General features: G+C 32.4%; 1 protein-coding gene across 2 annotated transcripts in view; it reads right to left on the reverse strand.

Annotated features, from left to right (window-relative positions):
* Nucleotides 1-519: 519 nt before the first annotated feature.
* LOC142241765 (uncharacterized) overlaps nucleotides 520-26,755 on the reverse strand; it is an 84,821-nt gene continuing 58,585 nt past the window's right edge. For both annotated transcript variants that reach the window (XM_075313587.1, XM_075313586.1), the window contains exons 4-6: nucleotides 8,605-11,512; nucleotides 4,452-4,641; nucleotides 520-2,029 (exon numbers count right to left, since the gene is read on the reverse strand). In XM_075313587.1, the coding sequence (XP_075169702.1) occupies nucleotides 1,323-2,029; nucleotides 4,452-4,641; nucleotides 8,605-11,512 (3,805 nt within the window). In that variant the 3' untranslated portion in view covers nucleotides 520-1,322. The remainder of the gene's footprint in view (nucleotides 2,030-4,451; nucleotides 4,642-8,604; nucleotides 11,513-26,755) is intronic.

Genomic DNA, 26,755 nt, shown 5'->3' on the forward strand with positions numbered 1-26,755 from the left:
TCTTGTTTCCTTCGCAAGTGGTAAATACAAGTGGTATATTATGGCTAGTAATCGATATTTTAAATATGTAGCAGAATTGAAATCAAAACTGGCTAGATTTCTAGATAATAGCAATTTTACAAACTTTCTAGTAACTCAACATCACACATAGCTAGATCTAACTATAAATTAGCTAAACTATCATCACTGATAAGGATGTTAAAAAAGCGGGTCGATTAGCGGATTGAGTCAAAAGACGAGTTGTGTTTTCGTCGTGGTACCAGTAGGTTGCCAGAAAGATGGGAATAGTAGTGACTTTTAGCGATGGACAATATGTCGTTTGATTAGTCAGTAACATTTTATTTCCCAATAAATTCTCAATCATCTGAAAAAAATATCGAATTTTTAATTTGCGCTCCCAATTCATTATTTAAACCAAATATTCGGTGTAGGAAAAAGTTACAACAGTTTTTGTAAAAAAAAAGCAAAAAATATTTATTCCTCGAGAAAAACTCTTATGATATAAAAAATAAATATTCATTTTTCTGACATGCAATAACAATTCAGTTTTCTTTATTATTCCATAATAAAAACAAAGAATTGTTGACTTCGTTTTGTTATTGTTCATAGTGTTCTTGTAAAACTATCTCCTAAGAAAATATTTATGCAAATATAGATAAGATATTTTGTTCGATTACACTAAGACTTATTTAAATGGAGAGGAAGGATATTTGTAAAATAGCGGAAAACGACTTACAGTATGATTGGATGAGAACTTATTGAGTAAAATTAGAAAAGAATAAGACATATAGGGAGGGGAAAACGACGGGTTCAACACTACATTTTAAATGATTTATTAAAATTATTTGTACGAAATGATATAAATTTCCATTTATCAAGTTTTCAAAAGCGCTCATTTAATAGCAGTATACAGATAATAACTAGTATCAGTAGTATATGAGTAGTTAAAGTAAGTAAAACTATTTAATATATTTAGATATGACATCTTTTTCGTTTATGCTCCTTCGGCGCTTGATGCCTATTAGACAGATACACATGGTAACAATTTTTATAGATAAGAAAATTTAAGTACATAATTATTTTATAATTTATAGTAATAATAATAATAATAATAATTATGGCATACATATAGAATAACTAGATGAAGTACTATTGCGAATAAAATACTAAATGAGGGCAAACATTGGGCATTTCATAAAAACGAAATGCTTCTGGACAATGTTTCATAAAATAGAACGTTTAAAATATATGTATGATGGGGATGGTTCTATTATGTACAAGATGTGGGTGGGTTGGTGAGGTGATGCTATCTGCAGTTCTTACTAAGCCGATGAGGACATTGATGGTGTTGAATTATCTGTTGATGTTGGTATTTCGTTTGTTTTGCCATTTTCCTCTAATTGTTCTTGGTCTTTATCATTGGGCGCTGATGAAATGCTTATATTTTCTGTTATAGATACACGTTGCTCTTCCTCACGGGCATTATCCAAATTCTCTTGTGTCTCCGAATCTTCAATGATTTCTTCTATTTCTACACCATCGTCTTCATCGTCTTGTTGTAGAGTACCTCCTTCTTCGACCAGAACTTCTTTTGCTATGTCACTTATATTTTTGTTCAACATCTCTTCAACAATCAAGTGTAAAACTTCCGACTCTTCACGATGAAAATTACACCAACGATCATCTTCATCATACATTTCCTGTATTATAATTTTACCAATGTGATCTTGCTTCGCCCTCTGCCCATATATTGAATACACTTGACTGCGTTTTGTGGGACCAGCCGCTTTGTCCATGGCAAGGCAGTGACGAACTTCCTTGTAGATAGCATCTTGTATGCAACGCAATCGATTCGGAGGATTGAAAAAGGCCAATTGACTGTGGAAATTTGTTGGATCCCCATCACGTAAAATTTCATTATGTTCCTCTAGATATTCACGGCATATGTCTAAGATAATTCGTTCATAAATATTGGTAATCTGTTCTTCCATTACGGATGGCAGTTTTTCGCCTTTTTCATTACAGTATTCTGCAAGAGAAAAAAGTGTATACCGATTAGATGCGAGGTGTGGTTTTATTTTAGTTAAACAAGGAGTAACAATAAAAATGATAATGGAAAATTATAATTGATAATTGAAAATTATATAGAAAATAAGATTCATTTTTGGTGTTCGGCAATTCAACGTGTTGCGCAATGGTTAGAAAGACCACCATGCACAAAAAGAATCATAACTTTCATGCGTGTCTTATGCACAAACAAAAAATACTTTCCTCCGCAACGAATACTTTCTTCGAGAGCAAATAAAATCGAATTTATGAGAAGCGTTGTATCGATTGTCTCCAATCTTTTTTATTTGCCAAAAGAAAACTTCGTTTGTCTAAAACTTCGTTCATTAGAAAAGGAAACTCTTCTTTCATGTATACGATGCACTGGAAACCTATAGACCGACATAACAAGTAAATGAAAATATATTTTGCAAACTAAGCAACCCATCGGTATTCAATTTTCACACTGAAAGTATAGTATGAATTACTGCATATTTGAATACATTGAATTGTTATTAAAACGGGTTTGAACAAAATAAAAACCCGAATCCCGGGTTTTTAAATTTAATGTCGAAAGACGGGGTTTAAAAAAACCAAGTTATTTGGAAACTTTATTGGCAGACATCATATATTCAATGGTTTGCACGCTCACTTTGCATACAAAAGGGTCATTGGTTAAAATTTTTTATCGATGGGTTTTATCTCACAGTAATGGTGGTGACCAGTGTTACCGTTGTGCGACGTTAGTCGCATTTTGCAACTTTTCTGAAGTCATGCAACTTTTTGTGCGACTTTTTTAAAATATGCAATATGTGCAACTTTAGTCGCACGAAATGCTTCAATTTTTATTTTTTTTATTTTTATTTCGGCATGATTGTAACATAGTCGATCAGACTCTAAAACAGTTACAGTTAAAATACAAATATCATTATTACTAGAAAAACTTAAATATAAAAATATATAAATAACAATTAAAAATAAATATAGACCTATTTTTTAATTTATAGCAATTTGAAGCAATTTTTATAAATGGTAAATCATCGCAGTGCACCTTACGTGGGAGTCACCATTGTGCAATGGGCCACCTTGGCCATGGTATCAACCCCAGTTTCGACCAAACAACAAAATGTGTTTCAGCGGTGGATGCCAAGTGTTTCAAAGTTTCTCTAAGTACTTCACCGCAATGTGAAACGACGTTTGAACTTGGCTATAAAAAGGAGTTCACTTGTAATTGAGCTACACAAAGAAGCACTCACAATGGACACCTAACCTACCAAACCTAACCTACACGGTGTTCTAGTTTGTTCAGCCGTTGTTTTATTGCATACCATTTCAACCAAATAATTGTTGATAATTATCACAAATTTTTACTGAAAGTCCTTCGTTTACTCACAAATGCCAGTAAAATAGAGCAAGAGAGAGTGAGATTAAATTTGATATTTGAGAAATAGAGAGTTGCAAGTTTTTGGGAGCTAGGATTTTTGGAAGCTATGGATTTTTTGCCAGTAACAACTTGCAAGAGTTTGTCATAAACAAATTATACGTGTAATATATTTCAATCAATCAATTAGAAGTTTATTCTACACAAAATAAATATTTTTATTATTTTAATTGATTTAAAAGCTTTAAATTGGCTGATGGTAAATTGGTACTGGATGGCGTTCGCGTACATTGCAGCAAACAGTAAAGCACAGTTTTTACTCTCTTGCAAGTTTACGTTTTACTGGATTTTATGTTACAATAAGTTGGTATAATATGTTAAAGGGACTGTTCCTTTATTGTTTTTGTGTTGTTTTATAGAACAGTTTTTGTAATAAAAAGATCTCACAAATGTAAGCGACTTTTTTTACCATTTGTGCTACCTTGTTTTGAATATGCGACTTTTTTTGACTTTTTCAAAATTTCCAACGGTAACACTGGTGGGTGACATTTGTGAGTGGTTCAAAGATTCTCCAAGTGTTTTTACCGCAATGTGAGACGCCGTTCCCTTGTCATTGATCTAAATATAGAATCGGGAAGCTCTCATTGATATGAAAGAAGTTCGCCAGAAGTTATTAAAATGGACTGAATAGTCTAAGTGAGCTTCATATTTATCAGTTGAGTAGGATTGAGTAAAACGCATACAATGTGTCAAGAAAAAAATTAACATTTTTAATTTTTGTTTTAAATTTGAAATTTTTAAAATTTGAATGAATTCTCAGGTGAACGAGCTTTGAAAAAAAAGAAGAGCCTAAATTGATTCAAATGATTTTTCGTACGATTTATAGGATCAGGGCATAAGAAAGTATTTCGAAAATGTTGTTACATGTTGCCCAAAAATTATAGATAAAAGATTTTTCATTATCTTGATTCCATTAACAATGTAGTATACAATGCGAATGTGTGAACATTGTGGTGTATCTTACCAGTCTTTAATAGATCACAATACAATTCATGTGTTCTTCTAAATGTTATATCCTTAATGCGTTCTTCCGAAGGAAATATTGTTGTCATCGGACTACCATGTGCAGGTGGTACATATGGTGGTGGTGGCTTATTGGGTATTTCTCGTACATACATATAAGGTAAAGCAACATGTTCATATTGTTTTAAATGCTGAAAATAAAAGACAATAGAAAAATTAATGTGACATACATAAATAGAAGTAATTTGATTATATTTCAAACCCCCCCCCCCCCCGAAATGAATGAATATTTTTATATAAATAAATATATATTTTTAGCTGTATAGAAAAATCTTATCGAAGATGTTGAAGAAAAGCTGGAGGTTTTATTTTGAAAAACGCTTACCTATAAAACTTGCACAAATCATAGAATACTAGTTGAAAAGCCCGTCAAACGACGGTCGAAAAAAACAAATTGTTTTTGTTCTCGCACCACAAATTTCATTTTTGGAAAACGTCTTTCTGCTTTTTATTTGTGTTTGTTGTTCTTTTTGTGAACGTGACTCGCTTTGTTTGGCCATAGCAACAACAACGAAACAGCCAAACACACATGTGTAAATGAAATGGCGCAAAACCTGCGAAAAGAACCTGCCTAATTCAGCGATGGAAGCACTTGGAGAGTGCAATAAAGAGATATTTCCAAACGTGCATATTTTTTTAAAAATTTTGGTCACTTTGCCAGTTACTCAGGGATGGAAAATACAATTTTTAAGAAAGTACAAAAAAGGTATTTTTTGAGCGGAAAGGTACTTTTTACTAAATTTCAACAAAAATTTCACTGGAAAATTATTGTCAAGAGACTAAATTTTAAAGAAAATAAAATTTTGACAAAATTTTCTATATAAATAAAATTTTGCAAAAATTTTCTATAGAAATAAAATTTTGCAAAAAAAAATCTGTAGAAAAAGAATGTTGCAAAATTTTTTCTATAGAAATAAAATTTTGCAAAAATTTCCTATAGAAATAAAATTTTGACAAAATTTTCAATTGAAATAAAATTTTGACAAAATTTTCTATAAAAATAAAATTTTGCAAAAATTCTATATAGAAATAAAATTTTGACAACATTTTCTACCGAAATAAAAAATCGATAATATAGAATCGCATTCTTTTTTCGACTAAAACATTCTTGAAGTTCAATAAAATGTCTAAATTTTATTTCTATAGAAAATTTTGTCAAAAATTTATTTCGTCAAAATTTAATATCTTTAGAAAGTTTTGTCAAAATTTTATTTCTTTAGAAATTTTTTTCTACCGAAATAAAAAATCGATAATATAGAATCGCATTCTTTTTTCGACTAAAACATTCTTGAAGTTCAATAAAATCCTGTTTTTGACTATGTCTTTTATAAAATCGAGATTTGCTTCCCACATGAACTAGCAATTAAGGTTGATAAAGACTTTCTCAAAATATTAAAATATTTTGTCAAAGCTATTGTACCATAAATCTGATATCGACTCAAAAATGTCTACACAAAAGGTACTAAATCATTCGCGGGGGTACTACGGTACTGACCGGGGTGAAAAAGTATTGAAAAAAGTACTATAGTACTGCATTTTCCATCCCTGCAGTTACTACGTACTCATCCGAACTTTAATTTTCAACAATGAAGAGATTAAAGACGTATCTTAGAAATTCGACTAGCGAGAGTAGACTCAATGGATTGGCATTAATGTCGGTTCATCGCCGAATAAATGTGCCGACTGAAGAAGTAATTGATTTATTTGCTGCCCAAAAAGCCCGTCGGCTCAATTTAATATTATAAAAATATTGTATACATACCTATGCATAAATAAAATTTTCTACACATGAGATTATATGAATATTTTTTTTAAGTTGAAGTTTTTTTAAGAGAAAGTTTTGTCAAAATTTTATTTCTTTAGAAAATTTTGTCAAAATTTTGTCAAGCATCGACAAAAACGTAGCTTAGTGTACGATGACTTGCAGAACGAACAGCATCACACGAACTCACGTAAGTTATTTTCAATATATTATATCTAAAATAATATTGTGATTTGTGAACATTAAAAGTAATTTAATTTTTGTATTTTATGTAGATACAAAATCCCAGAAGATGGTTAGTGGCACTAACCGAAATATTCGAAATAAATATTAAAACAAATCAATAATCGATTGTTTCTATGACCATGTTTTGTCAAAATTTTATTTCTTTAGAAAATTTTGTCAAAATTTAATTTCTTTAGCAAATTTTGTCAAAATTTTATTTTTTTTAGAAAATTTTGTCAAAATTTAATTTCTTTAGAAAATTTTGTCAAAATTTTATTTCCTTAGAAAATTTTGTCAAAATTGTATTTCTTTAGAAAATTTTGTCAAAATTTTATTTCTTTAGAATATTTTGTCAAAATTTTATTTCTTTAGAAAATTTTGGCAAAATTTTATTTCTTTAGAAAATTTTGTCAAAATTTTATTTCTTTAGAAAATTTTGTCAAAATTTTATTTCTACAGAAAATGTTGTCAAAATTTTATTTCTATAGAAAATTTTGTAAAAATTTTTTTCTATAGAATATTTTGTCAAAATTTTGATTCTATAGAAAATTTCCTATATAGAAAAATATGTCAAAATATTATTTCTACTGCAAAATTTGTCAAAATTTTATTTCTATAGAAAATTTTGTCTAAATTTTATTTCTATAGAAAATTTTGTCAAAAATTTATTTCGTCAAAATTTAATATCTTTAGAAAGTTTTGTCAAAATTTTATTTCTTTAGAAAATTTTGTTAAAATTTTATTTCTTTAGAAAATTTAGTCAAAATTTTATTTCTTTAGAACATTTTGTCAAAATTTTATATCTATAGTAAATTTTGTCAAAGTTTTATTTCAATAGAATATTTTGTCACAATTTTGATTCTATAGAAAATTTTGTCAGAATTTTATTTCATAGAAAAGTTTGTCAAAATTTTATTTTTAATAAACTGATTTTGTTTTTTCTTTATTTTATTCGACCTTTTTAATTGTCTAATGTAAATCAGTTACTAATCTGACCTCGAGCTTGATTTGTTAATGATTTATATTAGAAAATTTCATTTCTATAAAAATTTTTGTCTAAATTTTATTTCTGTAGAAAATTTTGTCAAAGTTTTATTTTTTTCTAAAAAAAAATTACCAATTTTGGTAGAATTCTACCAACTGTGGATGCAATGGGTATCATGTCCGCCTTGGTGGATTATAACCTCTCAATAAAGTTTCTCAAAGTAGTTTCACCGCAAACAGAAAACCCGTTCGCATTCGGCTATAAAAATGAGGCCCCTTGTCATTGAGCTAAACATAGAATCGGATAGCACTCGTTGATAAGTGAGCCTAAAATAACGGGTCGCCACTATACCTAACAAATCTAACCTAGTGATGATATGGCAATATTAATAGATGTCATCAAAAATGTTATTATTTTGTTATTTTGGTAATATCATCCTTGCAAAAATTATTAAAATATTTTATAAAAAAATTTTGAAGAAAAATTCCCACTTAATTCTAATAAAAGCGGCAGCGAAAATATGTTAAAATCTCGGGAATTCCCGATATCCCGCGAAATAAAAAAGAGTTTTCTTATTTGTGTTTTTTAGACAAATAAGAAAACTCTTTTTGTTTGTTTAGTATAAATATTTCTATATTTTAAATTCTATTCTATATTGACATAACCATTGTTGTTGTTGTATATTATAGATACAAGTGTTGACTATTTAAAACAGTCTAGAATGGAATGGGTGCATGAGTTTTCCGACAAACGTGTTCGTGGTTAAAAATAATAAATTTAGAAATTAGCCGTATTTGAATGATGGTATTTAAATTTGCAATTTAAACAAGTGCTACACTCCGTTAAAGCTATTTAAGCTCAATGGTATTGGTGATATTAAATAAGATTCAAGTTATTTTTATACCTTAAAATATGTATATGTACTCTATAGCACTTTAGGCAGTAATCGTTTTAACCAGAGAAACTATAGATGTTAAGTTTTCAAACGAATTATGGAGATTTGCGTAAACTTTCGTGTATTGCAAAAAATAAAATAATCATACAATCAACTGACAAAATCAATTGCGGAGCATAGAAAACCCTACGTTTTTTAGTCTCAAATATTTCTAAAAAAATATTTACCTCATTATCCATTAAAAGTTGATGACGTCTTAATTCCAACTCATTTATAATATCCGGCATTAATTGATTACCACTGGATGATATACTATTTGAAGTAGTGGAGACCAAAACAGATGAATTTGTGCTTGACGCAGATAATGCATGTATTGTGGAGACAATCTGAGAAGAGGTTGGTGGAGGCGGTGGTGGGGGCAATGGAGGTGGTGGTGGTAATAATTCTTTGTCGGAACCAATTGGGACAATGTTTCTCGGAGATTTGATTGTACTCAACTGCTTTTGTGGTGTTTGCTCTTTGGCTTGCACATTCTTGGATATTTCAGTTGGAGCCATGCTAAATGTTTTATCGGATAATGATTCATCTGCTTTCGATGTTGCTGTTAGATCACTTGCACTCTCAATTGTTGTCTCCGATGTTGTATCATACAATGGCAGCGAAATATCCTCAATATGTGTTTCATTTGTTGAATCTGGTTCAAAATCTGGTTCGTATTCCTCATAGTTTGGCATATCGTTGTTGGACCCACTTAGGCAGTTTGATAGAGATTCCTCCTCCGTTTTGTCCTTAACAAAAGTCTTGGAAGTTGGACTCGATATGGATTCGGAAACAAATGTCTTGGATGTTGTCGACTCATGTTGGGGTGAAATGACAAAAGTTCCAGTTTTTGAGTTCTCTAAAGACCCTGAGATTTGATTTTTAGTAATGAATGTTCTGCAGGAGGAGGTGGTCAACGTGTTGGAGGGACTATGGATGGGCGGTGATGAAATAGAGGGAGATTTTGTACGGTTTTGCGTTGTATTCGCAGTATGTTGTGATCCTGGCGAGGAATGCCTATCTACGGAAATGTTGGCAAAATGTAATGAATACGATGATGATGCATCTGCGCTTAAATTAGGTTCCTCATTTACAGTGATTTCAATGTCACGGGCGGATTCAATTGGCGTAGATCTTGAGTTGGAAGCTGTTGCATCCGGATATGAGGGCAGGACATTTGTTTGTGATAATTGTATAACAGCTGCCGATATTTCATCTAGTTTTGAAGATATTTCTCTGGCTTTCTGATCGGAATCGTAGCCAACTTGGCCAGAGTATGATCGTTTTGAGTTTTGACCCTCATTCATAGAAGATTTTTTGGAAGAATTGTCCTTATTGGGAATGGTGGAAACATTGCCCACGGTTGTAATTACCGAAGGTCTAGTTGAACTTGGTGATTTCGTAGTAATAGAACAATTTCCACCCAAACCTTCTTGACTCTTCTCACAAGGACCCAAATGATCTCCAGCCAAGGAAGCGGGAGGATTTGAGGTTTCAGGAATGTTTGTAATTTCTGCAATGGATGATTTGGATTTTTGATGTTTTGGAAATATCGTATGGCCATTGCTTGTATTAGATTGACTAGTGTTTGCTGATATATTTCTATGACTAGTAGTAGCTGCAGAAAACTTTGGTATTTCGGCAATTTGGGTATCACTTAAACTGCGTTGCAGGCCTTGATGTTGATGTGTTCTCGAATTTGAATGAGAAGGCGGCATTCCCAATTGCAAGCGTTGTGTGATGGCTAAAAACATTTGTACATTATTCTCAAATCGCACCTGATTTTGTTGATGCTGTATGGCCTGTGCCTGCTTGCAATCGTCACTTCGTTGAGGCTTCGGCTGCGTCCGATCAGAGGAAACCGATGAAGATGAAGAAGCACTTGAGTTTAATAATTGAGCTTTAAAATTTTCCTCCGCTACACTGGGGCTGTAATTACCCTGAGGCGCAGTTACAATTTTAGAAATATTTGCTATCTCCTCTTCGGGTTCAGAATGGCCAGAACTGAAATTCAAATTCAGCGCAGGTATATGAACAACGTTCAATTTGTCACTCGTCTCCACCCGATGGCTGATAGGCGAATGTATGACATTATCTTCGGATTGTAATGGCGTTGCGGGACTATCGATTGGGCTCATCTGATTGGAACTTTTCTCCAAAAGTTCCTGAGCTGTACGCTCTTCATCCTGAGCGAAATCTCTAAGTACAGCCATCTTGGCTTCTTCGTACAAACGTTCCAAGTCGGCTTTACACAGTTTATAGCGTCGTGTTGGTTCGTACTTCTCCACAGTTTGAGAAGTCAAACGTCTCCAAAGTTTATTCAATTTGGAACCTGTGGTACGAACAAAATCAATATCTTGTGTACTGGCAGCTGTGGTAACAGAGGCATCGATATCTTCACTACTTTGTCCCATAACAATGGCAGAGTTGGTAGCACTTGTGGCTGATATATGAGATAATTCTTTGAGACTCTTATCGATATCTTTAAGGCGTTTTTCCATTTTACGCGCTCTGGCGGCGCGTTTCTTTTCTGGCGTTTTTTCTGTGTTGTTTATAGGGGCCACTGGTGTCAACTGTTCCTCATCATTGTCGACAGCTTGCAATTGGGGCATTTGTTGCTGCTGCGGCTTCGGCTGATGCTGTTTTGCTTCCAGCACCAAATGTTGTGGCACATTATTATACTGTAATAGTTGACGTTCGAGCTGTAAAACTTCAGCTTCTTCCTCGTCGAGCCGCTGATGCCATTTCATTAAATGTTCCACATGTTCTCTTCGCTTGCGTAGATCTTCTTCGCGCTTTTTCAAAAGTTCTTCCAAAGCTGACGAAGGTTCCAGATCATAGGTGGCCTTCAATATGGGAGCAGTTTGTGCTGTTTGCTGTTCATTTGTTCGATTGGTTGTTATGTTAGCATGCTGCTTGTTGATCCTTGAAGTCCTTGCAGCAGTGTGGGCTAAGGGTGATGGTGGTATTTTAAATGGTGACTTTTCCTTTTTATACTTGGAGGGTGAGCTAAGATAACCACTTCCTGCTGGTGTGGCTGCCGACAAATTAGCTGCTGATACTTTTCCGTTACCACTGGTTGTTGATTGCAATAGTCTGAAAAGAAATGATAAAATGGAGAATTCATCATTTTATGCGTAAGATTTGATCGTTTATCTTTAGAGATAATGTGAGATAAAATTAAAAATGCCAAAGCTATGATACGAAAAACAAAATGACATACTATTGTTGGCAAAAAGTAAGGTGACTTTTAATCATTTAAATATTATGTGCTTTATATTTTGAGGTAGTTCAGGACTACTAATGGAATCTGGGTCAAATTTTACTAATATATTTACGCCTGTGTTTGCTAAAGTACCAAGAGTCCATTTTTCTTTGCAGCGTCTGACACTGCACTCGTTCTCTGTGACCATTTCGCCACAACTTCAAATAAATATTGTTCCGAAACCATATTATTCGCCCGATTTGTCAATGTGTGACTTTTGTTTATTCCCCAAAACTCAAGAGACCATTCTGAGGAAAGCGTTTTGAGTCGACTGAGGAGATAAAAGCTGAATCGAAGAAGGTGGATGAAATTGGTTTAAAAGAATAAATAAAGAACTTTAATTTTACAAATAAAATAACCTACTTATTTTTTTATTTAAAATTTCATCTATCATTTTGGCACTTAAAAATATTTACAAGTTTTTATAAATAAATTAACCTACTTTTTGCTGTAGTAATTCAGTAAAAAATACTGTTTTATTTACCTTAATGATATAGTTAATTAGTCCGAGCCAAAGAAGCCAGGAATTGCGCTAATTAATTTATTTATGTTTATTAAAAGTTCTTCATGGACGATTCAACCAAAACATTAAATTCCAAATTCATACTATACTTGAAGTACCTCAAGTGGAAAGCGTCTTTATAGTCAAGGTATAAAAACCCATTGAACTGTTCTGTAGAAAGTTAGAGTTGGCTGATAAGTCCCCGGTCTAACAAAGGTTAGGTTAGGTTAGGTTATGTGGCAGCCCGATGTATCAGGCTCACTTAGACTATTCAGTCCATTGTGATACCACAGTGGTGAACTTCTCTCTTATCACTGAGAGCTGCCCGATTCCATGTTAAGCTCAATGACAAGGGACCTCCTTTTTATAGCCGAGTCCGAACGGCGTTCCACTTTCCAGTGAAACCACGTAGAGAAGCTTTGAAACCCTCAGAAATGGCACCAGCATTACTGAGGTGGGATAATCCACCGCTGAAAAACTTTTTGGTGTTCGGTCGTAGCAGGAATCGAACCCACGACCTTGTGTATGCAAGGCGGGCATGCTAACCATTGCACAAAGAAAAACACATTTTTTTGTCAAAATTCGTTTTTATTATTCAATATAGTTCCCTTCAAGAGCGATACAACGATTATAACGACCTTCCAATTTTTATACCCTTCACCACTACTGTGGTACAGGGTATAATAAGTTTGTGCATTTGTATGTAACGCCAAGAAATAATTGTCATAGACCCATCTTTTAGTATACCGATCGGCTTAGAATTAAATTCTGAGTCGATTTAGCGATGTCCGTCTGTCTGTCCGTCTGTCTGTCTGTCTGTCTGTCTGTCTGTCTGTTGATGTATTTTTGTGTGCAAAGTACAGCTCGCAGTTGTAGTCCGATTGTCCTAAAATTTGGTATAGGGTCCTGTTTCGGCTCAAAGACGATCCCTATTGATTTTGGAAAAAATCGGCTCAGATTTAGATATAGCTGCCATATATATTTTTCACCGATCTGGTCATAATTGGTGTGTATATCAACCGATCTTCCTCAAATTCCGTACATCCGAATACTTTATGAGTCTCGAAAAACCTGCAAAATATCAGCAAAATCGGTTCAGATTTAGATATAGCTCCCATATATAGCTTTCGCCCGATTTACACTCATTTGCCCACAGAGGCCAATTTTTTGCTCCGATTTAGTTGAAATTTTGCATAGGGAGTAGAATTAGCGTTGTAACTATGCGTGCAAAATTTGCTTGAAATCGGTGCAGATTTGGATATATCTCCCATATAAAGCTTTCGCCCGATTTACACTCATATGACCACAGAGGCCAATTTTTAACTCCGATTTAGTTGAAATTTTGCACAGGGAGTAGAATTAGCATTGTAGCTATGCGTGCCAAATTTGGTTGAAATCGGTTCAGATTTAGATATAGCTCCCATATATATGTTCTTCTGATTTCGACAAAAATGGTAAAAATACCAACATTTTCCTTGTAAAATCGCCACTGCTTAGTCGAAAATTTGTAAAAATGACTATAATTTTCCTAAACTTCTAATACATATATATCGAGCGATAAATCAAAAATAAACTTTTTCGAAGTTTCCTTAAAATTGCTTCAGATTTAAACGTTTCCCATATTTTTTTACTAACATTGTGTTCCACCCTAGTGCATTAGCCGACTTAAATTTTGAGTCTATAGATTTTGTAGAAGTCTATCAAATTCTTCCAGATCGAGTGATATGTAAATGTATGTATTTGGGACAAACCTTTATATATAGCCCCCAACACATTTGACGGATGTGATATGGTATCGAAAATTTAGACCTACAAAGTGGTGCAGGGTATAATATAGTCGGCCCGCCCGACTTTAGACTTTCCTTACTGGTTTGATACCATTTTGGTAGTACTCCTTCGGTTTTGCCTCAAAATAGGCCTCAGTTTCGGCGATCACCTCGTCATTGCAGCCAAATTTTTTCCCTGCGAGCATCCTTTTGAGGTCTGAGAACCAGAAACAGTCGCTGGGGGCCAGTTCTGGAGAATACGGTGGGTGGGGAAGCAATTCGAAGCCCAATAATCCACCGCTGAAAAACTTTCTGGTGTTCGGTCGTAGCAGGAATCGAACCCACGACCTTGTGTATGCAAGGCGGGCATGCTAACCATTGCACAAAGAAAAACACATTTTTTTGTCAAAATTCGTTTTTATTATTCAATATAGTTCCCTTCAAGAGCGATACAACGATTATAACGACCTTCCAATTTTTTGATACCATTTTGGTAGTACTCCTTCGGTTTTGCCTCAAAATAGGCCTCAGTTTCGGCGATCACCTCGTCATTGCAGCCAAATTTTTTCCCTGCGAGCATCCTTTTGAGGTCTGAGAACCAGAAACAGTCGCTGGGGGCCAGTTCTGGAGAATACGGTGGGTGGGGAAGCAATTCGAAGCCCAATTCGTGAATTTTTGCCATCGTTCTCAATGACTTGTGGCACGGTGCGTTGTCTTGGTGGAACAACACTTTTTTCTTCTTCATATGGGGCCGATTTTCCGCGATTTCGACCTTCAAACGCTCCAATAACGCCATATAATAGTAATTGTTGATGGTTTTTCCCTTCTCAAGATAATCGATAAAAATTATTCCATGCGCATCCCAAAAAACAAAGGCCATTACTTTGCCAGCGGACTTTTGAGTCTTTCCACGCTTCGGAGACGGTTCACCGGTCGCTGTCGACTCAGCCGACTGTCGATTGGACTCAGAAGTGTAGTGATGGAGCCATGTTTCATCCATTGTCACATATCAACGGAAAAACTCGGATGTATTACGAGTTAACAGCTGCAAACACCGCTCAGAATCATCAACATGTTGTTGTTTTTGGCCAAATGTGAGCTCGCGTGGCACATATTTTGCACAGAGCTTTCGCATATCCAAATATTGATGAATGATATGACCAACACGTTCCTTTGATATCTTTAAGGCCTCTGCTATCTCGATCAACTTCATTTTACGGTCATTCAAAATCATTTTGTGGATTTTTTTGACGTTTTCGTCGGTAACCACCTCTTTAGGGCGTCCATTGAGTTCACCGTCCTCCGTGCTCATTTCACCACACTTGAATTTTGCATACCAATCAATTATTGTTGATTTCCCTGGGGCAGAGTCCGGAAACTCATTATCAAGCCAAGTTTTTGCTTCCACCGTATTTCTTCCCTTCAGAAAACAGTATTTTATCAAAACACGAAATTCCTTTTTTTAATTTTCTTCACAATAACAAAAGTTGCTTCACAAAAGACGCTCTACCTCACAAACTAATTGACTTACAGACGTCAAATTTTGACACGAATCATTTGATGGTTGGTACTATATAAAAATAATATGCATTTAATACTAGCGACGCCATCTATGTGTCAGACCGGGGACTTATTAGCCAACCTGTTATTATCATCTTGAATATCATTCGCTGCCTATCTGATGGGTCTGAAGTATTTGGAGTTTGCGACGTTTGCTACTTTTTCTACATTTACGACTTTGCGACAGTGGCAAGCCTTAAGTTTGATACAGACCATCTCTGGTGGTCATAAGCGTGTAAATGGCTGAAATATATATGGGAGCTAAATCTATATCCTAATCTGAACCGAATTCGGGGACAACGTTCTCAAAAATAATGAAATTTTAATTAAAATAAAATTTATAATCTTTGCTTCAAGATTTTTTTTTATTAAATTTAGGACACAAAGTTTGGAAATTTGGATACCTCCATTAAATTCGTATGTCTTTGAACTAAGGAGAATTTTCTTTAAAGTAAAGAAACACTTTTTTTTAATTTACAGTAATCGTCCTTAAATTAACTGAAATATTGAAACTTTAGATTTAAGATAAGAATGCTTCAAATATAGGCAAACCTTTATTTCGAGGATTTTGTATTTTTCATGTAAAGTTTTTTTGGAATATGAAATTGTCTTTAATAAGTGAAAAATAATAATTTTGTCTAATAAATTTTCTTAAATTTGTCGAAAATTATTTACATATTTTGTGAAATTGGCGTGACAGTTTAGTTCAATTTTTTCTATTTTTTTTTTCTTCTAATTTTTCTAAAATTAACTAAAATTTTCTTTCCTGGCTGGTCCACTGTTTTTTCAGTACACTATCGATTACAATAACAAAGAACATTGAACTTTAATTTGGTTTCTGAAAGAGCAGTTGCTTCTAAAACGAGACAAATTGATTTGGCCCCAATATTGGCTTAAGATTTTGGATATATACGACAAAATATTTTTTGCCACTTGTTATGACCAATTGACTGGAATCTCATGCATTTATTGCATGCGTCTATTAAGAGTGGTCTGAAGTGGCGAATGCATGTGTAACCATTATGTATGGACAAGTCCAAAGCACTTGCGTTCTTCCAATATTACATTGGAATGTGAGCTCTAAACAAATAGCCCCGCGCCGTTGAACCTCAATGCTTTTTCCATGCATATTGGATTGCTATTGCATTTAGATGCATTACAGTAAAATTCACTTGCTAAACAAGTTAACCACTACTGAGCCGGGGCATATTAGTAATGAGTTGACTTTAACGATGTATAGAAAAAAAAACGAAACAAAAATATATTCAGGCTGTAAATTTTACAACTTTTTTTTGAGAGAGAATTTGTTTTTAGATACATTACATAGATACAGTGAAACCCCTCAAAAATGGACACTCTGAAAATCGGACAGCTGCCAAAAGTGGACAACGTTTGATATATTGTTACAACATAATTAACCTCTCATGAGGAGATCTAAATATGGGCGAAATGTAGGCGACTGTGGGTGTAGACTTCTGTATATTATTTTCTGACAAACCCAATAAAGCTAAATACTCAAAATGAGGAATGAAAAGCTAACTTTAACAAATGAATGCGCACTTTTATAGAATCAAATGTCCGTTGTTATTTCGTAAGAATAAACTGCAGAGGGATTAATGTGGTAATGAGTTTTTTATTTACTTTTAATTAATTTTTTAGTTTTGTGAGAAGGAAGAAATTCGTAAATAGAAGGGCCTACTGTAATACAACATATGGTAAACCTTTCACCGCAGAAATTTTTTTCATTAAATTTAGGACACAAATCTTGGAAATTTGCATCTCTTCTTTAAAGTTGTATGTCTAAGGGAAACTTTCCTTTGTATGTCCTAAGGGAAACTTTCCTTAAAGTAAAGCAAAACATGTTTGATTTAATGAAATCGTCTTTAATATAACTAATATATTAAATCTTTAGATTTAAGATAAAACCCTTCAAATATAGGCTAAGACTTATTTTTTGCATTTTAAAGTTTTCCGGAATTAAGAAAACAGTTCTTACTTTGGAGCAGTGTTCGAATTGGCTCCGTAGCTCCGGCTCAGTACTTTTTTAAAAAAAAGGTTATGTTATGTTCGTCAGCTCTTGCTCTCGGAGCCCTATGAACAAAGTGCCAAAATGAATGACCGGCACTGAAAAATAGGCACTTTTTGAGCTAACAGAGAGAATGAAATTACAAGAAAACGAAACTGTGAAGAGAAACTGCCCAGCAGAAAAAAAGCGTCACCAAAAAAGTAGTGAAAATGTACTTTTTGGATCCGGAAGTGGTCCAAAATTGACGCAGAAACGATGAATTTAACATGCACTGAAAAAATATTTACGTGATATTAAAGATTACACAACCTAAATTTTAGTATGCGAAATTTACAAAATATTAAAGACAAATTTCTTTTAATGAAATTTTAATTAAAATAAAGTTTATAATCTTTGGTTCAAAATTTCTTTCATTAAATTTAGGAGACAAATGTTGTAAATTTGCGTCCCATGTCTTTGAACTAAGGCTAATTTTCCTTAAAGTAAAGAAACACATTTTTAATTTAAAGAAATTTTCCTTAAATTAACTGAAATATTGAAACTTTAGATTTACGATAAAAACGCTTCAAATATAGGCTAAGACTTATTTTGATGATTTAGCGTCTTTGGTTTAAAGTTTTTTTGGAATTAAGAAAACATTTTTTTTCTTTGAAGTATGTACCTTTATTAATAAACCGCGAAAAGAGAATGAAAATTTGATAAATGAGATCTGTACTCTAATTTTAATTTTATTGGTCCTAGATTTAAAGCCAGATAGGTCGCTATTTTAAAGAAGCCGCATCTTTGGCTCGGAATCAATACGAAAATCCTTAAGCGAAGGTCAAAATCTTTGGATCCAAGTAAACTTTTTTTTTGAGTGTGGGCTTGTCATAGGACGGATGTCTACCATTTCAACAGCCGTTACACTGAATTTGCACCACTTCGTAAGGTGTGATGCAAATCCGGCGTTTTGGATGTGAATTAAGAAATGTTGTAATATTTTGACAATTAAATAATTTTTAAATTTTTTTATGATTTTTAATGCATTAATTACGCTTGTCTGGAACGTTTGACATCCGATATTTAAAAAAAATTCGCAATTTTGACAATTAAATAATTTTTAATTTTTTTATGATTTTTAATGCATTAATTACGCTTGTCTGGAACGTTTGACATCAAATATTTAAAAAAAATTCGCAATTTTTCTAGAAAGAAATAATCAGCACTATTTTATTAATTCTTAATCTGTTTTTAACCTATTTGAAACAATAAATATTTAAAATTCCCATTAAAAATATGAAAAAAGTGAATCATAAGAAAGTGACTCAAATGAACTTCCTGTGCAGTTACAATAAAGAACAACTTTGGGAGGACATTTTTGGAAGTTCTTTAAAAGTTGTGCCTTTAGAAGAACTTCCAAATTTTTTGCTGGTTGCCTCAGTAGGCAGGGAGCCACCGTGGTGCAATGGTTAGCATGCCCGCCTTGCATACACAAGGTCGTGGGTTCGATTCCTGATTCGACCGAACACCAAAAAATTTTTCAGTGGTGGATTATCCCACCTCAGTAATGCTGGTGACATTTCTGAGTGTTTTAAAGCTTCTCTAAGTGGTTTCACTACAATGTGGAACGCCGTTCGGACTCGGCTATAAAAAGGAGGTCCCTTATCATTGAGCTTAACATAGAATCGGACAGCTCTCAGTGATAAGAGAGAAGTTCGCCACTGTGGTATCACATGGACTGAATAGTCTAAGTGAGCCTGAAATCTCGGGTTGCCACTATACCTAAGCTAACCTAGGCAGTCTTGAGGAAAAATTCTCTAATATCATTCTGTTTTTGTCGGCGCTTTTCTTTATTATAAAACATAATCCATACGAGAAGGTCAAAATCTTTGGATCCAAGTAAAATTTTTTTGGGTGTATGAGCAAAAATTTATTTCAAATTTGTAAAAAATGTAAATATTTTGCATACGCATAATGCATAGTAACTAAAGCTGCCGAATTTCTCTTTGTTTCTGCCTTTCTATCATTAATATCTTATTTTAATGTATCCAAATCAGATATCTTCTTATTTTTATAAAAAAAAACAATGTCTTATCACTCCACTCTATCTACGTGACCCCGTGAATTGTTTAGAATAACAAGTGTTTATATATGATGATGGAATTTCCGTTAACCTTAGCTAAAGTAAAGAATGTGCTCCTATGAAACACTGAGAAAATAAAAAATATTTGCAGAATTTTAATTGCAAATTCAAAATTTTACAAATTAATTCTTTTTGAAAGCAAATGAATACTTCTTTAAATCACATCAATTCCGTGGGATATTTATTCTTATTTGAAATGTTTTTTTTTAACTTCAAATTATTTTTTTCCAATTCAAACCAATTATTGAGGAATATATTTAGAGCTCGACAGAAGACAAACGACTTCGGTATTCTCTCAAAATTTTATAATCGGTTTTGAAGCAGCCTTCGAATCGAAGCCAAAGAATTTTTTAAAAATGTTTTGTTTCTAAAAGATTATTATTATTTTTATTGTGTAATTATTTATTTCAAAGATATGTATGCCATTTTAGTTTCGATTTGATTGTTTTTTCTTATGTGATAGAAAAGAAAAATGAAGTAAAAATTAATAATCAAGTTTTCAAGTATAAAATATATAAAGGAAAATTTGGTAATGCCAATGTCAAACTATTGAATTTTCAATGGTGATGTCCTAAAATCTTTACTAGAGTACATAAACAAAAAAACTAATTCTTCCCTCCGAAAGGAAATTTTCTTTTGTTGTTAAAGACAATTAAATCTTTATTTATGGTATCCGTTGCCACGTTTATTCCCAACGAACTTTGGTTGGCCTAAAAGAAACAATTTTAACAACAATAGCAAACTTCGTTGATCTGAAATTTCATTTCCGAGAGAGAAGAAATTTTATTTTTGCGAGCAATTTAAAATATTAACTGAATTAATTTTTTTGCAACTTGAGGACGAATTTTATGTCCTCAAACCAAATATAGGTTCTCACCAAAAACAATGAAACCATGAAAATTTAATGCCCTTTTGTACTTTTTAACTGCAGTTCAAGAAATTACACCCTCCCATAGAAGAAAAAATTAACTAAAAGTAAAGAAAAAATCCTGACCATTTTAACCATACAGTAGTTCATTCTTACTATATTTTGGGTATCGTGGGAATATTTTCCTTTGCTTTAGTAAATTTTGAATTTATGTGTACGGTCATTGAATTTTATACCCATGTTTAGTTCATAAAATGTTTGAGACATACTTATAAAAAGTAAGATTTCATTAATCTGTGGAAAATTTCAATAAAAATAATAAAATTTAACTACAATCTTATATTTGTTTTTGCAATACAAAAAAGTTTAATTTAACGTTTATTAACTACGATTTTTTTTTGTTTTGTGAAAAACAAACATTTACTTCACTTTCATTGCTTTCACAGAAAAAAACGAAAATTTTTCCAATTAAAGTCTTGAGTTTTAAAAAATATTCAATTAAAAATTTAATTAATTCAACAAATTTTTTAATTGAAACAAAAATCAATCAGAAACATTAATAGTATCAACTAATTTTTTTATTGACTTTCAATTAATTTTTTAATTGATACTATCATTTCTGTGATTGAAGGCATTTCAATTAAAAATTAATTGGATCAATTAATTTTGTGTGTTAGTTATATCCAAAACCACATAGAGGTCAGGGTATAATAACTTTGATCTGCCAAAAAATTTACCTACCAGAAATATTGATTTTAGACCCCATAAAATATATACCTATAGACTCAGAATCACCTCCTGAGTCGATCTAGCCCTTGGTGTCCGTTCGTCCGTCCATTATTATTTATTAACCAATCTTACTTAAATTTAGCACAAAGTACACAAAATATCATCCAAATCGGTTCCGATTTAGATATAGCTCACATATATATGTAGCGCCCGATTTTCAAAAATTTGACCCTAACAACCTTATTTTTGTTCATAGTGGTCTCATTTATTAACCGATCTTACTCAAATTCAGCACAAGGAAATTTCCTGTAGCATCAACCAAACCTGGAAAATAGCATCCAAATCGGTTTAGATTTAGCTCCCATATATATGCATCGCTCCATCTTCCCAAATTTGGCCATAACACTCTTATATACTAACCAATGTTACCCAAATTTCAAATTTTGAAGCTTCCCAAGTTTCACAAATTTGGATTTATTACCCACACTAATTGAGCGATTTCCTTTTTTTAATAATGGACTCAATATTGGTGGCGTATTAACTCTGTAGATGCAGAATCAACTATACCTCCTAATATCAGACATTTCTGTACAAATTATAATAAAACTCCCATAAACATGTGCCCCTTAATGTTCTTAAATATGGAAATGCGATTTATCTCCCAAACCTATACCATTGATACCTCACAAACAACAATAATTTCTTTTATCTGTGATGTGAGTTCAAGAATGTTTTGCATTAAAGCCTAGGAAAACTTATAGTCACCTAATATGAAAGATTAACACCCTTTATTATAAAAATTGTGTTTGTATTGTATCCCCTGGTATAATTGTCTCAGTGTACATGTATTACTATTTTCTCTTAAGATAAATTAACGATAAGATTAGACCTTGATATGAGGAATGTACGGATATGTATGGAGTAGTATAAATATCTAACTTTTTGTAGATTATATGGTTCCAACAAATTTAGCCTGCACATCAATCAACAAATTCTTAATTTTTTTTTTATAGAAATGTCTCTAAACTGCAATGGGGCCAAGAAAATAAAAACAAAACAAAAAAAAAAAAGAAAGTACGAATTTTAATGAAGAAATAATAATAATTATAATTTACTCGTAAATACACTCACTCATATGTGTATCAAAGTACGTGAGTATATATTATCCATCACTTATATACATATACTCAGTATAAATACACACACGCACGCTCAAACGCATACCAATAATATTAAAAAACAACATTACGATTAACATAAACATCAACCGAACGCATTGAGTACTAATTAGAATTCTAAACAGGTGTACGGCATAATAATGAAGTGTTTTGGCGTGAAAGACAGCAGTGTTGCCCATTAAAATAGCAATACATTTTTACTTCGTTCAAGGAAATTGTTCTCGTTCCTCTCTGTAAACATTAACCCAGCAAAGACTGAGTAAAAGGTGAACTTACTCAGTCGATCACGAATTTAATTGATACAATTAATTTTTGAATTGAAATTGCTCCAATCATATTTTATTTCTAATTAATCACAAAATTAATTAGAAATAAAATATATTTGACCAAAAAATTAATTCATTTCTTCCGGCATTTTCAATTAATTTTTTTTATTGGTTCAATAAAAAAAATTAAATTGATTTTTTAATTTAGACAAAAAATTATTTATTGTATTATTATATATTTATTTATAATTATTTTCCCTAGAGATGAAATAATTTTCTTGTAATTTTACAAGAATTTATACTTTGTTACGAGTTTTCGGATTATAATTATAATTGGATCTATAGATTTGAATCAAAATTTAATGAATCAATGAATAGTATGAAACTAGTTATTTCCGAATAAAATTTTCAATTATTTTTTTTTTATTTCATTAAAATTTTAATTGGGATAATTAATATTTTAATTTAAAATGTAAAATTGTTGAATAATTTTTTTATCGACTTTATTTTTTTCATTTGATTAAAAAGTTAATTGTATCAATTAATTTTTTGATTGATTATAACTCCAACCATTGTTTGGAAATATTCCCAGCAAAAACTCTTATTACCCGGTAATCTTGTAGGTAAGCCTACTTAAAAAGTAGTAACCACTTATTAATTGGCATCGGCCCTGATTACATTAAATAAGCATGTCCTAGGAAGAAAGTAGTTCAAATCGGGCATACCTTCGGCCTAGAAATAAGTAGTGTATAAAGAGCATGTGATCACCTAATATGTATCAGTACACAGATTGAAAAATAACTACTATTTTCTCAGGTATTCAAATCTGGAAAATAAATACTTCTGTCACCGATTCTAATGGATCAATGCTGTAAGATGAACATTGCTTGAATAGGAAATTATAAAGTAAATTTTGTAACGAATCGGTGTTGAAAATTATTTATAATTTTATACACATACGTTGCATGCAAGGACAGTTTTTATGGAACAGTTTTTGAATAATAAAAAACTTAGTTTTCTACTCTAAACAAAAAAAAACTCGTCTGGTTCCAAAGATTTTGTCTTTACACTAATGATTTTGGTATTGATTCCGATCCAAGAAACGGAGAATTGAAGTAAGGACACATTTAAGACACCATTCTCTTTTAAATTTGAGTTCTGAATACTTCATACTACACAAAAAAATTTCACGAAAAATTTTCCAATTAAAGTTTTAATTGAGTTTTGAAAAATATTCAATTAAAAATTTAATTGATTCAATAAATTTTTTAATTGAAACCAAAATCCATCACAAAAATCAATCACAAAAATTAATAGTATCAATTAATTTTTTTAATTTATACTATCATTTCTGTGATTGAAGACATTTCAATTAAAAAATTAATTGGATCAATTAATTACGTGATTGAAGCAGAAACAAAATCTTTTTTTTTTGTAGGAGAAGAATTTGAACTATTTCGTTTTCGACAGTTTGCTTCACGTGCCATCAGAGTCCTTTAGAAACGTGTTAACAATAACTTAAATTTCCAAATTCAGACATGACTACAAGTAGAAACTATGCTACGTTTCAAGTAAAAACGTCTTTAAAATAAAATATTAAAAGACATCTTCTATTTTTTAACGCTGTTTAGCATTTAGCAACAAATTTAAAGACGATTTCATAAATTTTGAAGAGTTTTTTTGAAGTACTAAAGCCAAGTTGATCTTAGTCCAACAAAGGTGTCTTTCGTGTAAAGATCATTTATGTTATGAACTACTTGGAAAAATCTTCAGAATCACCGTTAATAAATGCTCAATTATGTTGATATTTATAGTTAATTATGTCATAATTTATTCCATTTTGTTAAGTCATTATCGGTTAACTGCATTACATTTTGGGAATAGCCATCACTACTTACTGAGAAGTATTTACCATTTTCATTATAACCCAGCAAAAAAATTTGGAAGTTCTTCCAAAGTCACAACTTTAAAAGCACTACTCCCAAAGATGTTCTTTATTTCAACTGCACAGGAATTGTTTTAATTCAAATATTTATAACTCGTTGTTTCCTTATTTTTAATGTTTCCTTATTATTTTTTTCTTTTTTTTTTGTTTGCAAAATTATTTATAATTTTATACACTAAGTAAGCTTTAATAAAATGGTACAAATTATTGAAATTTTGTCGAAAAAAATTCTAAATCCATTCAAGTAATATTGCGAATTTTTCAAAATATTATAATTCAAACATTTCGGACAAGCGTTAGAATGCATTAAAAATCATAAAAAAATTATAAAAATTATTTATTTGTCAAAATATGACAACATTTTTAATTCACATCCAAAACACTGAATTTGAATCACAGAGTAAGAAGTGATGCAAATTCAGTGCAACGGCTGTTGAAATGGTGGACATCCGTTCTATGACAAGCCCATGTTATATTAATCGCTTCTGCGCCAATTTTGCACTACTTCCGGATCCAAAAAGAACATTTTCACTACTTTTTTGGCGACGCTTTTTTTACTGGGAAGTTGGTCATTATGACTCATCGCAATGTAATGCAATGTGTAATGAGAGTTTTACTTCTGGTAACGCAAATTGTAATGAGTTGCGGTTATCTAGTTTTTGCTGGGCAATTGTGGTGATGTATGAACTGCATTTGTGCCATATCCTCATCAATATCGGAATAATGACTTGCCATCACTAATCTAGAAATCGCTTTGTCGAATTTGAAATCTTTTTTATACCCACAACCATAGAATGGCGACGGGGGTATAATAAGTTTGTCATTCCGTTTGTAACACATCGAAATATCGATTTCCGACTATATAAAGTATATATATTCTTGATCAGGGAGAAATTCTAAGACGATATAACGATGTCCGTCTGTCCGTCTGTCTGTCTGTTGTAATCACGCTACAGTCTTCAATAATGAAGCAATCGTGCTGAAATTTTGCACAAACTCGTCTTTTGTCTGCAGGCAGGTCAAGTTCGAAGATGGGCTATATCGGTCCAGGTTTTGATATAGTCCCCATATAAACCGACCTCCCGAATTGGGGTCTTGGGCTTATAGAAATCGTATTTTTTATCCAATTTGCCTGAAATTTTAAATCTAGAGGTATTTTATGACCATAAAGAGGTGTGCCTAAAATGGTGAGTATCGGTCCATGTTTTGGTATAGCCCCCATATAGACCGATCTCCCGATTTTACTTCTTGGGCTTATAGAAATCGTAGTTTTTATCCAATTTGCCTGAAATTTGAAATCTAGAGGTATTTTGTGACCATAAAGAGGTGTGCCAAAAATGGTGAGTATCGGTCCATATTTTGGTATAGCCCCCATATAGACCGATTTCCCGATTTTACTTCTTGGGCTTATAGAAACCGCAGTTTTTATCCAATTTGCCTGAAATTGGAAATCTAGAGGTATTGTAAGACCACAAATGCATGTGCCAAAAATTGTGAGTATCGATCCATATTTTGGTATAGCCCCGATATAGACCGATCTCCCGATTTTACTTCTTGGGCTTATAGAAATCGTAGTTTTTATCCAATTTGCCTGAAATTTGAAATCTAGAGGTATTTTATGACCATAAAGAGGTGTGCCAAAAATGGTGAGTATCGGTCCATATTTTGGTATAGCCCCCATATAGACCGATCTCTCGATTTTACTTCTTGGGCTTATAGAAACCGCAGTTTTTATCCAATTTATCTGAATTTGGAAATCAAAAGGTACTTTAGAACCGTAAAGAGGTGTGCAAAAAATGGTGAGCATCGGTCCATGTTTTGGTATGGTGCCCATATAAACCGACCTCCCGATTTGGGGTCTTGGGCTTATAGAAACCGTAGTTTTTATCCAATTTGCCTGAAATTGGAAATCTAGATGTATTTTAGGACCATAAATAGGTGTGCCAAAAATGATGAGTATCGGTCCATATTTTGGTATAGCCCCCATATAGACCGATTTCCCGATTTTACTTCTTGGGCTTCTATAATCCAAAGTTTTTATCCATTTTGCCTGAAATTGGAAATCTAGAGGTATTTTCGGGCCATAAAGAGGTGTGCCGAAAACGGTGAGTA

This window comes from Haematobia irritans, chromosome 5, assembly GCF_050003625.1.
Source record: "Haematobia irritans isolate KBUSLIRL chromosome 5, ASM5000362v1, whole genome shotgun sequence".
Taxonomy (NCBI): domain Eukaryota; kingdom Metazoa; phylum Arthropoda; class Insecta; order Diptera; family Muscidae; genus Haematobia; species Haematobia irritans.